The sequence below is a fragment of the Salvelinus sp. IW2-2015 genome, linkage group LG27 (genome assembly GCF_002910315.2).
Source record: "Salvelinus sp. IW2-2015 linkage group LG27, ASM291031v2, whole genome shotgun sequence".
NCBI lineage: Eukaryota > Metazoa > Chordata > Actinopteri > Salmoniformes > Salmonidae > Salvelinus > Salvelinus sp. IW2-2015.
The window spans coordinates 10,497,446-10,513,217 of NC_036867.1; the positions used below are offsets into that span (position 1 = coordinate 10,497,446).

The following is a 15,772-nucleotide window of genomic DNA, read 5'->3' on the forward strand; positions in this document are numbered from 1 at the left end:
CATGTTTGGCTGCATCATGTTCCTTTGGCACTGTATTTTGAATGAACGTTAATTTATTAAAAAACATACCAAAACGTTCTCGAAAAAAATGGCTTGTTATTTTCACATGGGTTGATGAAGCAGGCTTGGTTTTGTTTTAAACATGTCACAATGTGTTTACCTTTCAATCCAGTCTGCTCACAATTACAGATTTAGCCTATTTACATGTTCAGTTAGTCATACAACCTAGGTACTTATTATGCCTGCTTAAAATAGTTTTTCCCCATTCGTTGCCTGACAAAGGCATCCACAGAAGCCCTGTCCGTACCACCTCTGAATAGCTATAACTGGAGCTGGTTGATTCCCAGATGGCAACCTATTCCATACAGCTGCTGAAGCCAAACAAACATCGCTCTGCCTCCTCCCCCTCCATAGCTTTTGAGCTGATAATCTGAAAGTCATCCGTGAGGTCCCTGGGTTCGCGTGTGATGTTATTGAACTGAGGCACGTGGCTGCAGCCTGTTTTTGTCCGGTAGACCCTGCGCCTGCTACACCCCCTCCCTCTACGGTCTTTTGTTTGGCTGACCTACATACAGTATGAACAGACCAGACCATGAATATCTCGCTCTAACAGAAGCTTACAGAGATACTTTTTTCATATCTTGTTACGTTTTGTAGGTAGTATTTTTCCTGTAAGCTTATGGGAAGCACTTTTAGGTACGGAAGCAGTAAAGATGAGGCTGATTTCCATCTGTTTTTTTCATATTTAATGCAGCATAAATTAACTTCACATTTTCAAAACCCTAAATATGTCAGATTAAATTTTCTTTGCATACTTAAAGTACATTTCAGAGTTCAACAGCAACAAATGAAGCATACAGGCAATACGAATGACTCAGATTTTAGTTTAAAAGTCAAGACAGGAAATCAAAGAGATGATGGTCCAAAGTTCAGACAGCAAAGCTGTCATTATTACAGTTTAAAAACGGGACCTGTGCCCATGTCTAAACGTCTGCGAACGAGTGCTGATTTAGGACCTGTTTGGCCGTAATTGATAAGGTTATATGGGATCCTAGATCGGCACTCTTACTCCGACTTTTAGTGGATACAGTCCCAGATCTCAAAGATAAATATATATACACACTTATTTCCTAAATATGGATCTGTGCCTAAATGTTAAACTAATCCAACAACTTCAATACAAACAGTTGGGGAGAAAGTACTGTAATCATCTCAAAGTAACAAGTATAGGCTAAGAGAGTACATAGAAATATAATCTTTCCTATGTATAGGTGCAACCAATTCCCTATGTACAGCACTAGTTTTAGTAGTGCACTTTCTACGGAATAGGTTTAAAGGGCCTTAGTCAAAAGTAGTGACCTATATAGGGAATAGGGTGCCATTTCAGATGCACGATAGTGAGCCATAGATCAGGTAGAGATTGGTTCCAGTCGTGTCATCACTATTATTTGTACAAGTCCAACAAACTATATACAACTAATAAATTCATTTTATCCCATACTCCAACTATCTTTATAAAAGTTCACTATTACATGTATAGTGCGGACATAATGAGGAAAAAGATAAAAAGCATTTTTCTTAACCTGAAGGAATGACAAACAGTATATGTTCCAAATGGCACCCTCTTCTCTTTATAGTGCACTACTTTTGACCAGGGACCGGTCAAAAGTAGTGCACTATGGTAAGGGTTCCATTTGGGACACCCCCATAGGTTGTCTGTCCTGTCCAGTAAACTGAGAATAACTTGCTCTGACCCAGCATCTTATTTACAGTAACACAGCTTCCAGCCAGCGATGCACTGGTTTCACACTGTCAGTATATACAGTATACACCTTGTTGGAATACAGTTAGAGCAAAACACTGGCATTGGATAAAACACAAAAGGTCTTCCACCACACAGAGAAAAACACACTGAAATCTGAAGTGTCTGAGGCTCTGAGCATGGGCTCTGAGGATATTTCTGCCGGTCTGTTTAGCACAAGTGGCTATTCCTCTCATCTGCCCTTGTCGATCTGTCCTCCATGCTGGAGCAGTTGTAACCTGGGGATGGAGGGGAGAGGGTACTGCAGACCAGGTTTGCATCCTAAATGGCATCTATTCCTAGTGCACTACTTATCACCAGTACTCTATGGGCCCTGGGCAAAAGTTGTGAACTACATAGGGAATAGGGTATCATTTATGACAAAGACCTGGATCCCTCTGCTGTGTTGTGGTATCCCATCAGAGGCCTGAATCAAATCTTTCATAAAATAAAACCTTTCCCCAAACACGCAAAATTCAACCTATTCTGCCCACCTGACCCCGGTTCCTTCTCTGTAACTAGCTGGTTCTGAAAGAAAGGGGGAGAGGAGGAATAGGAGGAGTGTGTCACGTCGCATCCCGTCTCCTCAACCGTATTGGAGGACACTGTCCAAGATTCCTCCCCTCTGACCTTCTCCAATAGGGTTTGTGAAGGAGCTCAGGAGAAAGGATGCAGGGAATCAAGGAAAGATGAATTGAGAGACACTCGGGGAAGGACCGTTGGAGGGGGTTAGGTTAGGGTATCCTCGGCTCCTAGGCTTAACTCATGTTGGCTAAAGCCTGTGACAGAGGCTAAGGTTAGGTTAGGAGGCAGGCAGCAGGTAGGTGGTCAAGGCTTGGCCTCGGTAGGTGACTGAGGCTCAGGGGAGGCTGCGGGAGTGGCTAAAATAGCAGGCTGGGCCAACGTAGAGAACCAGGACGACATGGCTGACTTAGCACTGGTTAACACTCCACCCACCGACTGACCTGGAGGATGGAGACAGGAGGGATTGTGGATAAGATATAAAGTTCTGTACTGAACAATACATTTCTTAGAAATTAATTGATGAAAACAAAGTGAATGTTAGTTAGCAGTACTCTGTGTTGACTATTTTTGAAGGCCAGTTTCCTGGACTACAAATCCTTCACAAGTGGCTTAATTTGAGTCTGGGGAAAAGGTTGGTTAGAGAGACTGTCGGTCTCACCTACTGCCTTCCCGGTCTGCACGACACTCCGACTGGTGGTGATCACAGCTGCTCCAATTTTCTTCCCCCGTTCGCTGTTCTGCACCGAGCTGAGATTCAGAGAGAGAAAGGAAAAAGGGCTATTCAGTCACGACCAACCATGTTGCACCCAGAAAGAAACCCTGGGTAGCAGTGACACATTTCTCAACTAAAATGTTTCTACAACCTGTTATAGTACTGCATAACTCTGCGGAAGTAGAGAGAGAGTTACTGTCACCGGTGGTCGAATCTAATTATCCAAACCAAGCCAACCTGAGACTAGAGCAGCAGAGTGTCCGCCTGTTGTCCCGGGTACATTTCACAACATACACACAAAGAAATCCAGCCTGGCGGCCTCTTTTTAAAATCACCCAGATGTCAACACACACATTACAGTCCCAAGAGGGTCAGTAGTCCTGGTCAAATGATTGGATAGATATAAGCGTTCTCTTCTTACTAACCTCGGTGACAAGAGGATAGAGAGCATTACCGCAATACCTAGCTTCACCTTGCCTTCTGATTGGCTAGGTAGAAGGTTTTCGCTATATTGCTTAGACCTATCCAATCCTCTCAGATCTAGGGACTAGGGGTCTATTTGGAATTCAGCTGTGGTGTCCCACCCAGAGCCCCTCCCTACCTGGCACCTCTTATGGTTGGCACTAGCACCAAGGGACTCCTACACTATATACTGTACAGGATACAGTCACAGTACACTACGTACAGGATACAGTCACAGTACGTACAGGATACAGTCACAGTACACTACGTACAGGATAGTCACAGTACACTACATACAGGATACAGTCACTACATTACAGGATACAGTCACAGTACACTAGGTACAGGATACAGTCACAGTACACTACATACAGGATACAGTCACAGTACACTACGTACAGGATACAGTCACAGTACACTACGTAACAGGATACAGTCAACAGTACGTAACAGGATACAGTCACAGTACACTACGTACAGGATAGTCACAGTACACTACATACAGGATACAGTCACAGTACACTACGTACATGGATTACAGTCACAGTACACTACATACAGGATACAGTCACAGTACACTACGTACAGGATACAGTCACAGTACACTACATACAGGATACAGTCACAGTACAGCTGAAGAGAATGGACTTCTGTACTGAAGCCTTGTTCACACTGCAGACCTTAATGCTGAAATCAGTTTGGTTTTTCAAATCCGTTTTGGAATACAAGTGACCAATGTTCCCTCTAAGCTGCACACGGCCGCGCAGAACAAATGCTCCTGACGAACAGCTGTTGTGCTGACGTTGCTTCCAGAGGCAATTTGGCACTCGGTAGTGAGTGTTGCAACCGAGGACCACTTAACAATAACAGCACGTACAGTTGATCGGGGCAGCTCTAGCAGGGCATACATTTGACTTACTGACTTGTTGGAAAGGTGACATCCTATGTCAGTGCCACGTTGAAAGTCACTGAGCTCTTCAGTAAGGCCATTCTACTGCCAATGTTTGGCTATGGAGATTGCATGGCTGTGTGCACGATTTTATACACCTGTCAGCAACGGGTGTGGCTGAAATAGCCGAATCCACTAACTTGAAGGGGTGTCCACATACTTTTGTATATATAGTGTATCTGTGTGTGTACGGTGTGGGTATGTGAGTGCATGTGCTTGCGTAGTCCACCATGTAGGGAACAGGGTGGCATTTGGGAGACACCCTCCATCTCTGTCCCAGTCTCTGCAGCACCACAGACTGTGAACGTCAGTGACAAACCACAGCCTTGTGGCTGTTGCACACGGGACAGGACACCAGACCCCATTCACCTCTCTCATAGCCTCCAGTGGTGGTTGCTAGGAGCCTGGGCGACAGAGTGACACCAATCCAGTGTCAGAGCTCGGACACCGGCCCGACCACACAGACAGGCCCAACCCTCACTGCCTGACCCAAATAAACAGCCATGTAGGTCCAACCCAGCCCGCTCACAATAAAACAGATCCCCCTTTGTCCCAAATGGCACCCTATTCCCTACATAGCCCCTGGTCAAAAGTACTGCACTGTATAGGGAATAGGGTGCCATTTGAGACGCAACCGTCTGTTGGCACGGCGACGGTCGGCAGCCAGCCATGGACTCCGCTCTGCTTGCTGCAGGGCCGGCACAAAGTCATGCAGTCACGTGGCTTTGTTTTCAAAAACACATTTCTGTCTCTCTATGAGTGGAGCGCTCGTTGTTGGCAACAAGAGATAACGACAGATGAATAGGAGAGCTGTGATGAACCTAACAGTATAATACAGACGCAATATTCACCACTCTCTCTCACCAGGACGTCAAGCAGATTTGTTTTCTCGTTTTCAGAGAGAGAGTGTAAAATAGAGAGGGGGATGAGGAAAGAAGCCAGCTAGGACCTGGTTAGGACAAAGACTGGTCATTGTGTGAGGTGAAACTGAGTGACAGGACCAAGAGGGAAAAAAATAACTCAGTTTCTCCTGCTCTTTGTTGACCATCCTTCTAGCCTGCCCAAAGACCTGAATACAAAGCCCTTACACCCCAACCACCCCCCTACCCACACTAGACTCCATGTTTATTGATGCAGGGAGAGAGGAAAGAGGGAAAAAGAGAGAGAAAGAGAGTTCCACTGTCATTGAGTGATGAGGGAAACAAGGAAGCTGGCTGACTGGTGGACGGGGTCTGACTGGGGGGCCCTGATGACTGACGGCTCCACTGACCAATTAGGGCACACGAAAATTCAGTATGGGACGAGACGTTTCGAAACAGAATGAAATGGGATGGTACTACCTGGATTTGGTCCAATAAGAACTGTAAAAAATGTTTTGGTACGTTTTGCCCTACTGAACAGTACCCTCTGTTTTATTTTGTCCATCTGTCAGTGACGAGAGGGAAGCCTCACATAAATGTCATTAAACACCTGACTCTTTCACTTAAGACAGTCACAGTGTGGGGGGGGGGGGGGGGAGTAGAGAGTCACACACACAGATCATGAGACATGCTGAATACCACAGTGTTCCTGTGTAGAAAGGAACCCAGGCTGCTCTTATACAAAGTGAATGAAGCAGGAAATGAGTTTCATTTATTCTAAGAGCTTACATGGCCAACTGCCAAATTCCCTGTCCGACGGGTGAGTCCCATATTCCCTACATAGCGCACGCCTAGGAGCCTGGTTAAAAGTAGTGCACTTTATAGGGAATATGGAGCCATTTGGGACGCAACCTCTGACTCTACATCCAGCGATTACCATGCAGGGGGTGTAACACCCATACTCCCCTTCAGCACCTTGACTGCGTGCCGTGCCCTACTGTTCACCAGAGTCCTATGGAAAATTCACCGTACAAAAGGCATGCTTTTCCATTCCTTTGAAAGTTGGCCTATATAAGCAACCGCTTCATTGTGTGAGTTACACTATCAAATCAAACTTTATTTGTCACATGCGTCGAATACAACAGGTGTAGACCTTACCGTGAAATGCATATACAGCCGGGACCACAGAGAACCTAATACATAAACGTGTTGCATTTTATTCCGTGGCAGGCATTTTAAATGAGCTGATACTCATCGTTACGAAGCTTCTGTAACGTACACCAAATATAAATCTATGCAGTTCACTTAGGTCTGACCAGGAAAGTTTCTGAAGTAATTTTCTGCTCTGAGAGTTTGCCACTCTCGCTCCACCGCTCAGAGGAGTTAAGGAGGATTTTCAACAGCGCCCCAGTCTGTTTGTTTGTTTGCCATTACATCAGAGTTCACAGGGGTCGTGCATGACGCTGAATAGCGGAGGGGAAAGAGAGAGAACCCATATAGTACCACCAAGCAGATCTCCCCATGTTCTCACCATAAAGCTATCAATAGAGAAGCTACGGATGAAGACACGTAGCCTGTGTCCCAAATGGCATCCTATTCCCTATGTGCACTAGTTAGGGAGTAGGGTGCCATTCGGGACACAGTTATGGAATGTAACCTTAGAGGCAGGGTTGGAGATAAGGACCTGGGACAGTCAGCGTACGGGAGGATCACATTTCCTCTGCACTTTCTGTAACGTAACCCCCCCACCCCGAAGACAGCCAGCAAGGGTTTTTGAGAATGAACCTCTCATCATTAATGTAGAGAGTTAAATAAGAGACCTGGTGTCTTTCTTTATTACCATCACAAGCAGGGAACAGCAATTAGTAGCTTAGTACTCGATGAAATAGTGTGACTGCAGTGAAACATAGCAACTAGTGCCTTCAGAAAGTTTTCATACCCCTTGACTTACACATTTTGTTGTGCTATAGCCTGAATTCAAAATGGATTACATAAAATGTTTTCTTATCAATCTACACACAATACCCCATAATGACAAATTGAAAACATGTTTTTAGAAAATGTTGATAAATGTATTTCAAATGAAATACAGAAATACCACATTTACATAAATATTCACACCGGAGTCAATACTTTGTAAAAGCACCTTTGGCAGCGATTACAGCTGAGAGTCATTCTGGGTTTCTAAGAGCTTTGAACACCTGGATTGTGCAACATTTGCCCATTATTATTTTCAAAATTCTTCAAGCTCTGTCAAATTGGTTGTTAATCATTACTAGACAACCATTTTCAGGTCTTGCCGTAGAGTTTCAAGTAGATTTAAGTAAAAAGTGTAACTCGGCCACTCAGCAACATTCACTGTCCTCTTGGTAAGCAACTCCAGTGTAGATTTGGCCTTGTGTTTTAGGTTATTGTCCTGCTGAAAGGTGAATTCATTTCCCAGTGTCTGGTGGAAAGAAAACTGAACCAGGTTTTCCTCTAGGATTTTGCCTGTGCTTAGTTCCATTCCATTCATTTTTTTATTCTGCAAAACTCACCAGTCTTTAATGATTACAAGCATACCCATAACATGATGCAGCCATCACTATGCTTGAATATATGGAGAGTGGTACTTGGTAATGTGTTGTATTGGATTTGCCACAAACATACACTGCATTCGGAAAGTATTCAGACCTCTTTACTTTTTCCAAATTTTCTTACGTTACAACCTAATTCTAAAATGGATTAAAACATTTTTCCCCCTCAATCTACACACAATACCCTATAATGACAAAGCAAAAACAGGTTTTTAGAAAGTTTGCTGGGCAAAAAATAATCATACAGATTGAGTGGACCATCCCAGCAGCATACCACCCTGCATACCACTGCTGGCTTGCTTCTGAAGCTAAGCAGGGTTGGTCCTGGTCAGTCCCTGGATGGGAGACCAGGTGCTGCTGGAAGTGGTGTTGGAGGGCCAGTAGGAGGCACTCTTTCCTCTGGTCTAAGAAATATCCCAATGCCCCAGGGCAGTGATTGGGGACACTGCCCTGTGTAGGGTGCTGTCTTTCAGATGGGACGTTAAACGGGTGTCCTGACTCTCTGAGGTCATTAAAGATCCCATGGCATTTATTGTAAGAGTAGGGGTGTTAACCCCGGTGTCCTGGCTAAATTCCCAATCTGGCCCTCAAACCATCACGGTCACCTAATAATCCCCAGTTTACAATTGGCTCATTCATCCCCCTCCATTCCCCTGTAACTATTCCCCAGGTTGTTGCTGTAAATGAGAATGTGTTCTCAGTCAACTTACCTGGTAAAATAACGGATAAATTAAACATTTAAAAATAAGAAATGTTGTATGTTTGGGTGCAGGAATAAATCACTGGGAAGCAGCAATATTCCATGTTTGGGCCTCTCGTTCCTTTATCCCAGTTTAGGCTATGGCCAATACATAAGGAATGACCCCATAGTGTCATCTTGGAGCCTTCCAACTTGGTTTGGGATTAATTTCCCCACTTTGCTCAGAATAGAAGTTGTACCAAGATGGTATTTTGAGTCTATTAACCTCAAAACGGGAAAAAATATACAATTTTACTGCAGGTGTTCTGCTGTAAACTGAGGGTAAACATATCCAAAGTTACCTATAACATTGGTTTTCATCCATTTACCCTGATTTCTACCTGTTGGTCCTCAATAATACAACTTGACTCGAACTCTCCGCTCAAAGACTTGGCAAAAAATAGATTCACTATCACATAACTGACTTGCCTAGTTAAATAAAGGTTTAATAAAAAAATAACAATTGGAGATTCTCATTTAGGCAAAAGTCTGTCCTCTCCTCGACTCCTTCCGTCCTCCTCTCCTCCGTGACCCGGAAACAGATTAGTGGTTGAGGAGTGTCAATTCATTAGTCGGTGAACCGAAGAGTATGCTTTTTTACTTCGGCCAAGGATGCACAAGAGCCTCCTCCTGGCGGCAAGAGCAGGAGTGTTTTGTTAATCAGCCACGCCCTCTTTGAATCAACGGTTGGTGCGCACGTTTAAAAACGATAGGATGCATTTTATAGATAAAAGGAAAAGTATTGCACAACCAACTTCATTTTTTTATCACTTGACACATTTATTTTGGGATTCCACCCCTCTAAACATTTGCCTAATGGGGGAAGGAGAGTAATTTCATACAAGCGCATCTTCGTTCATGATTACCTTCGACCTTTCCCAAAAGGAGGCGAGGCAGGACGGAGGAGAGAGGACGCAGGAGTTGAGCAAAACCAATTGTAAGTCTCCCTATATGCTGACCCACAGACTAAATTCTACCTGGCACAGAAACCCTTCTGAATTCACCACTGGGGGGCAGTCATCTATGTTTTCTTGGTACTGTCATTTAACTGATTTAAAGTAAATACACATTGGATATAGCCTATATTACTGATACCGTATGCATACGGGTAATCAATAGATTTCAATGAAGAATTAAGTACTCACTGTGAGAATCTTAATTTCAGATCAGCAGCACTGTACTGCCCTTGGAACGGATGGCTGAGAAAGAAGAAATAACACAAGTCATTTTACATCAGAAGTACATTTTTTGTAAATAATTCATTGAGAAAGTGTAGCAACATCATTTGGCCGATCCAACCACCCTCCCATCCCGCCACCCCCCTATATAGTGCACTACCTTTGATCCTTACGGGCCCTGGTCAAAAGTAGTGCAGGGAATAGGGTGCCATCTTACCCTGGGGTGATCTTGGCCATGGCTGGGTGTTTGTTGCTGAACCACACTCTGTAGTTGTGTGTGATCCTCCAGGCTGAGATGAAGGGCGTGCCCCAGTCCGCTAGCAACTTCTCATTGTCTGGACACAGACACACACACAAAGGAGCATTTAGCTGTTGAAATCATCTGAGACAAATGACTAGGAGTAGTATAGTCAAGTTCAGCGATGTGAGCAGGAAGTGATACCACATGGAAATAGTAGTAGGACTAGAGGAAGGTGTTGTCATTCATGAGAAAAGAAACACATCCCTGGCAATAAGTGTCCTACCTTCTTGTAAGGTAGAGGACAGGAGAGAATGGACGTAAAGTCCAAACTGGGCCCTAATCCATTCGTCCCCTCCCTCCCAGCCTGTCCCGTCCAGAAAGATGTCCTCGCGGTTCTCCGTGACGTGTTTGACCAGGTAGTCGGCGAAACGCAGGTCAGCCGTGGTCAGGCTCAGCAGCTTCCTCAACTCTGGGTCCCCGATCTGGATCTTAGCCTCCTCCACCTAGTAGGATGGATGGACACACACACACACACACACACACACACACACATGAATAGACAGTCACACACACAGACCCACACACACAGCAGACAAAGCACTCAGTAACTCAAGATATCTGGGAAAAAGAGGCCAAATCTGATAGGCAGCATACACGTGGGAGACTTAAACACTCATTATGAAAACAGCATAGAACTACAAAAAATAGAGAAGGACAAGATCACTATCTGTAACCTAGAATCAGAGAGAACCGGTTAAAAACAGACCAATGTTCTCCTAAGCTCTCCACTAAGAGTAGCAGACTGTCAGTACACACTTGAGATCACAAGATCTATGGGAGAGAGGAGAGGATAGATTGAGAGATGGAGAGAGAAGAGATGAAGAGAAAGAGATGGAGGGAGGGAGGGAGGAGAGATGGAGAGCAGGACTCACGTCAACGATAGCGTCACTCAGGTGCCTCTGCTGACGGAAGAGAATGTTGGTTGCCCCAGCGACAAAGCCGCGCACCGTCACGTCTGACAGCAGGTGGTGCTGCTGCAAGGCCATGTAGGGCAGGCACAGGTAACCCTGGCAACCACAGGCATAGAGGTTAGAGTGTGTGGTTATCCTTAGTCTTGATCTGGGGCTGTATGTATCAAGCTCCTCAGAGTAGGAGTGCTGATCTAGGATCAGGTCCTCTCGGTCTATGTAATCTTATTCATTGTGATTGAAAAGGAAAATGATCTGTGTCTCTGGTGAGTGGTAATTTTTTTTGTTTTTAATCTTATGTTAAGTTGACGCTGGACAATAAAGCTTTTTGAATTTGAACTGAAGTACCTTGGTGAAGATAGTGATTTGGATCTCTTTTAGTCCTCATTTGGACTAATCTTCCAAGAGTCCTTAAACATTAAAATACAATTTATAATACGAACACATTTTCACATATAACACACTGTTACAAACAGACAATACAATAACATATTGACCGGATAGATACTCAGTCTAAAAATATATATTGATTCTTCATCTACCATAGTCCAGCACAACTTTCGTATGTATTAAGTTTAAATGGTTTTAAAGTATTGTTTAAATCTATATATTGAAAGGTTTCTGGTTTGCTCAGTTAAATTATTCAATTTCTTTATTGCTCTAAATTGAAATGTTATTTTGCCTATTTCTCTTTTCTGTCTGGATAACACATAGATGGTGGACAATCTATTCCTAGTATTTACTGAATGTCTGTCTCTTACCAAACTGAATACCGTTTGAATAGAGTTTGCTGTTATTAATGGTATATTATGAAATAAAATAAGCATGTTTGTTTTTAATTATCTTGTTGATTGATGACCAACCCAAAAGCATTGCACATGACTGCAACAGAAGAACCATATCTCCACCTTTAAAACAATTCTTGCTCGCTTTGTTCTGTGCAATCTGCAGCCTCCTAACTTCACTTGATGATGCATTTCCCCAGACCACAGAACAGTAGTTCACCTGACTCCCAATTAATGCTTGTGTTATTTGCTTAAGAATCTTTCCTGGTAAATATTTAGCTATCCTTTCGACAGGCAACGCGACCAATTAACATATTACAAATACATTCTTAACCATATCTCTTGGCAGGAACAGAAAATAAATGAACAGCGGACAAATAATTCTACCATGGTCAAAAACCTCCACATCCTTCTCAGTGCCGTGCACTGAAGTTGTATCGAAGGCGTTCTTGATCTGTTGCGAACAACTTCCACCACATCAGGGTGGGGACTTCAAAGCTATGACCTCCTTAGTAAGAAATCCACTCTCCCTGTGTGCCTGGCAGCCATTCTCCCCCGTAGGTTGAATATTGATTGCCTAACAAGTTCGGAAGAGAAAGCAGTGTTGAAATACTCAAGTCCAAGTCAGCCTAGCTTAAGAGCATTTGATATACCATAATTGCTTACACTATCCATTGATTGATCAGCGTTAACTTTTAGCTAGGACACCTTCAATATGACAGCATAACACTATATCAGTGGCAGCCGCTGCTGTGAGGGAGGACGCGCTCATAATAATGGCTGCGAATTTATTATGAGCTACTGTAGCTGGTTAGCTGACCTAAGGCAATGACTGAGGTATAATAAGTACAGTAGCTAGTAAACGTCAATCTAAAAACAGCTACATTATTTATTTCTATTTAACAATATACGTAAATAAGACAAATTACATGGCCAAAGAAAGTGTTCTCTTTCCAGTCTTTTTGGTCCTTAAGCAGCGGCGTAGTCAAGCAAGGTTGTCACCGTTCAAAAACGCTGGTCTTGCGAGAGCAATTCTGAGTAATAATTTTGCGCGGACTGAGCCGAGCGTTTCGAGGTGAAAATAGAACTAGCCCGCATCATCCTTTTTTATAAGCCTTAGCATAACTACCATTTCTGGCTTTCTCAAATGTCAACCATGAGCGTTAAAATAGAGCCAAAGCAACCAGCATAGCAACGGACGCTTGTTCATTACGTAATCGGTCAGGATGTTGCAAATTGTATTGTAGCAACAGCCCTAGCACAGAAGCGTATAACTCATCGAACCCATTGTGACGTAGAGGGGGACACTATTTGGACGGGGACACTATTGGCATGACAGGTCCGATGGCTAAAAAATGTATAAAACCAAAAAAGACTTACCATTGACTTGGAACGAGTTCCATTGCTTTGTCTTTTTCTCTTGAGTCAATTACTCACCAACATGTTAGGCACTGCAGTGGCTAGGTACAGAAAGCTTTATGATTTCAGTACTACATTGATCTAATCCTCCTCCTCCAGCTAACCACTGCACTGAGGCGTAGGGAAACATCGGTCACCACCAAATAAGGCAAACTATAAATGAGAATTTCAATTAAGCATTTTTGTTACGGCTGGCCATGCTTTCCACCTGGCCACCCATACCCCGGTCATCAGCACTGCACCCCCCACAGCAAAACTCGCCCAAGCCTTCCCATTTCTCCTTCTCCCAAATCCAGTCAGCTGATGTTCTGAAAGAGCTGCAAAATCTGGACCCTCACAAATCAAGCCTGCATAACAATCGGACCATTTCTTCTAAAAATTAGCTGCCAGAAATTGTGGCAAAACCCCATTACTAGCCTGTTTCAACCTCTCTTTCGTGTCGTCTGACATTCCCAAAGATTGGAAAGCAGCTGGCGGTCATCCCCCTCTTCAAAGGGGGCGGACACTCTTGGACCCAAACTGCTACAGGAACCTATATTCTATCCTACCCTGCCGTTCTAAGGTCTTTGAAAGCCAAGGTTAAACAAACAGATCACCGACCATTCGAAATCCCACCGCACCTTCTCCCACTATGCCAATCTGGTTTCAGAGCTGGGTCATGCGTGCCACCCTCAGCAAACGTCAAGTTCTAAACGATATCATAACCACCATCGATAAGAAACAATACTGTGTAGCCGTATCATTGAACCCACCCCACCCCAACAGGCCAAGGCTTTCGCTCTGCTCAATCACCACATCCTCATCGGCAGACTCAACAGACCTTGGTTTCTGCAAATGCATTGCCTCTCTGGTTCACCAACTACTTCTCCGACAGGAGTTCAGTGTGTCAAATCTGAGGCGCCTATTGTCCGGGCCTCTTGGCAGTCTCTATGGGCGGTACCACAGGGTTCAATTCTTGGGCCGACTTCGCTTCTCTGTATATATCAATGATGTCGCTCTTGACCTGCTGGTGAGTCTCATGAATCCACCTCTTCCAGACAACCCACCATTCTGCTATACTTCTGGCCCTTCTTTGGGACGTGTTAACAACCCTTCAGGAAGGAGCTTCAATGCCCATACAACTCTCTTCCATGCCTCCAACTGCTCTTAAATACAAGGTAAAACTTGAAATGCATGCTCTTCAAAACCGAATCGCTGTCTGCACCTGCCGCGCCCGGTCCAGCATCACTACTCTGGACGGTTTTGACTTAACATATTGGCACAAAAACTACAAATACCTACGTGTCTAAAGCCCCATATACTACCCACCACTGCGACCTGTATGCTCTTGGGGCTGGGCTGGCCCTCGCTTCATACTCGTCGCCAAACCCACTGCTCCCAGGCATCTACAAGGACCCTGCTAGTCCCGGCCTGATCTCTGCTCGCTGGTCACCATAGTTGCACCCACCCGTAGCCACGCGTTCCTCCCTTTGGCCGCCTCCTCCTTCCAGTTCTCTTTGCTGCCAATGACTGGGAAATGAACTACAAAAATCTCTGAAACTTGAAAACACTTATCTCCCTCACTAGCTTTAAAGCACCAGCTGTCAGAGCAGCTCACAGTCCACTGCACCTGTACAGTAGCCCATCTATAAAATAGCCCAAACAACTACTTCTTCCCCTACTGTATTTCTTTATTTATTTGGCTCCTTTGCGAACCCCAGATTTCGACTTTGCACACTCATCTACTGTGCAAAGTCTATTCATTCCAAGTGAATTAAATTGCTATATTTATTTACTTCGCCACCATGGCCTATTATGGCCTTTACCTCCGTATCTCACCCATTTTGCTCACATTGTGTATAGACTTATTTCTCTACTGTATTATTGACTGTATGTTTGTGTACTTCCATGTGTAACTCTGTTGTTGTTATATGTGTCGAACTGCTTTGCTTATCTTGGCCAGGTCGCAGTTCGTTAAATGCAGAAACTTGCGTCTCAACTTGCCTACCTGGTTAAATAAAGGTGAAATAAAAAATAAAATAAAAAAATATTCTGATCCTTATTGGATGGACAACATGTCAAGTCATGCTGCAAGAGCCTCTGCATGAGGACATCACTATGAAGTTGACATAATGGACTGTGTAAGTCTATGGAAGGGGGTGAGAACCATGATTCTCCTAGGTTTTTTATTGAAGTCAATGTACCAGAGAAGTATTAGAAACTAGCTGACCTCCGGCTACAACCATGCTGCTACCCACAGAGTGCTGTTGAGGCTACTGTAGATCTTTCATTGCAAAAAAAACAGTGGGTTTTAATACAATTATTTGGCGACGTGAATATATTGAGTAGATTGTAATCTAAAAAAAGGATAACTTTTTAAATGTTTTAATTTATTTCTTATGAAATTCAACTGAGGAGGAGGTCCTCCCCGTTCCTCCTCTAGGAGCCTCCACTGGCTGTAGGCGTGCATGAAGACATGGGACCAACAATTCACCTGATTATTTCTTGAAACAGTATCCAGATGCGCAGAGCAAGCCCATTGTGTCTCCATATCATACAGGTAGTAGTTATTGGTCTT

General features: G+C 44.0%; 1 protein-coding gene across 1 annotated transcript in view; it reads right to left on the reverse strand.

Annotated features, from left to right (window-relative positions):
• Positions 1–2,133: 2,133 nt before the first annotated feature.
• Positions 2,134–15,772, reverse strand: part of avl9 (AVL9 homolog (S. cerevisiase)) — a 30,923-nt gene continuing 17,284 nt past the window's right edge. The window contains exons 11-16 of the mRNA XM_023972682.3: positions 10,976–11,110; positions 10,327–10,546; positions 10,020–10,137; positions 9,770–9,823; positions 2,985–3,073; positions 2,134–2,766 (exon numbers count right to left, since the gene is read on the reverse strand). Of these exons, the coding sequence (XP_023828450.1) occupies positions 2,630–2,766; positions 2,985–3,073; positions 9,770–9,823; positions 10,020–10,137; positions 10,327–10,546; positions 10,976–11,110 (753 nt within the window). The 3' untranslated portion in view covers positions 2,134–2,629. The remainder of the gene's footprint in view (positions 2,767–2,984; positions 3,074–9,769; positions 9,824–10,019; positions 10,138–10,326; positions 10,547–10,975; positions 11,111–15,772) is intronic.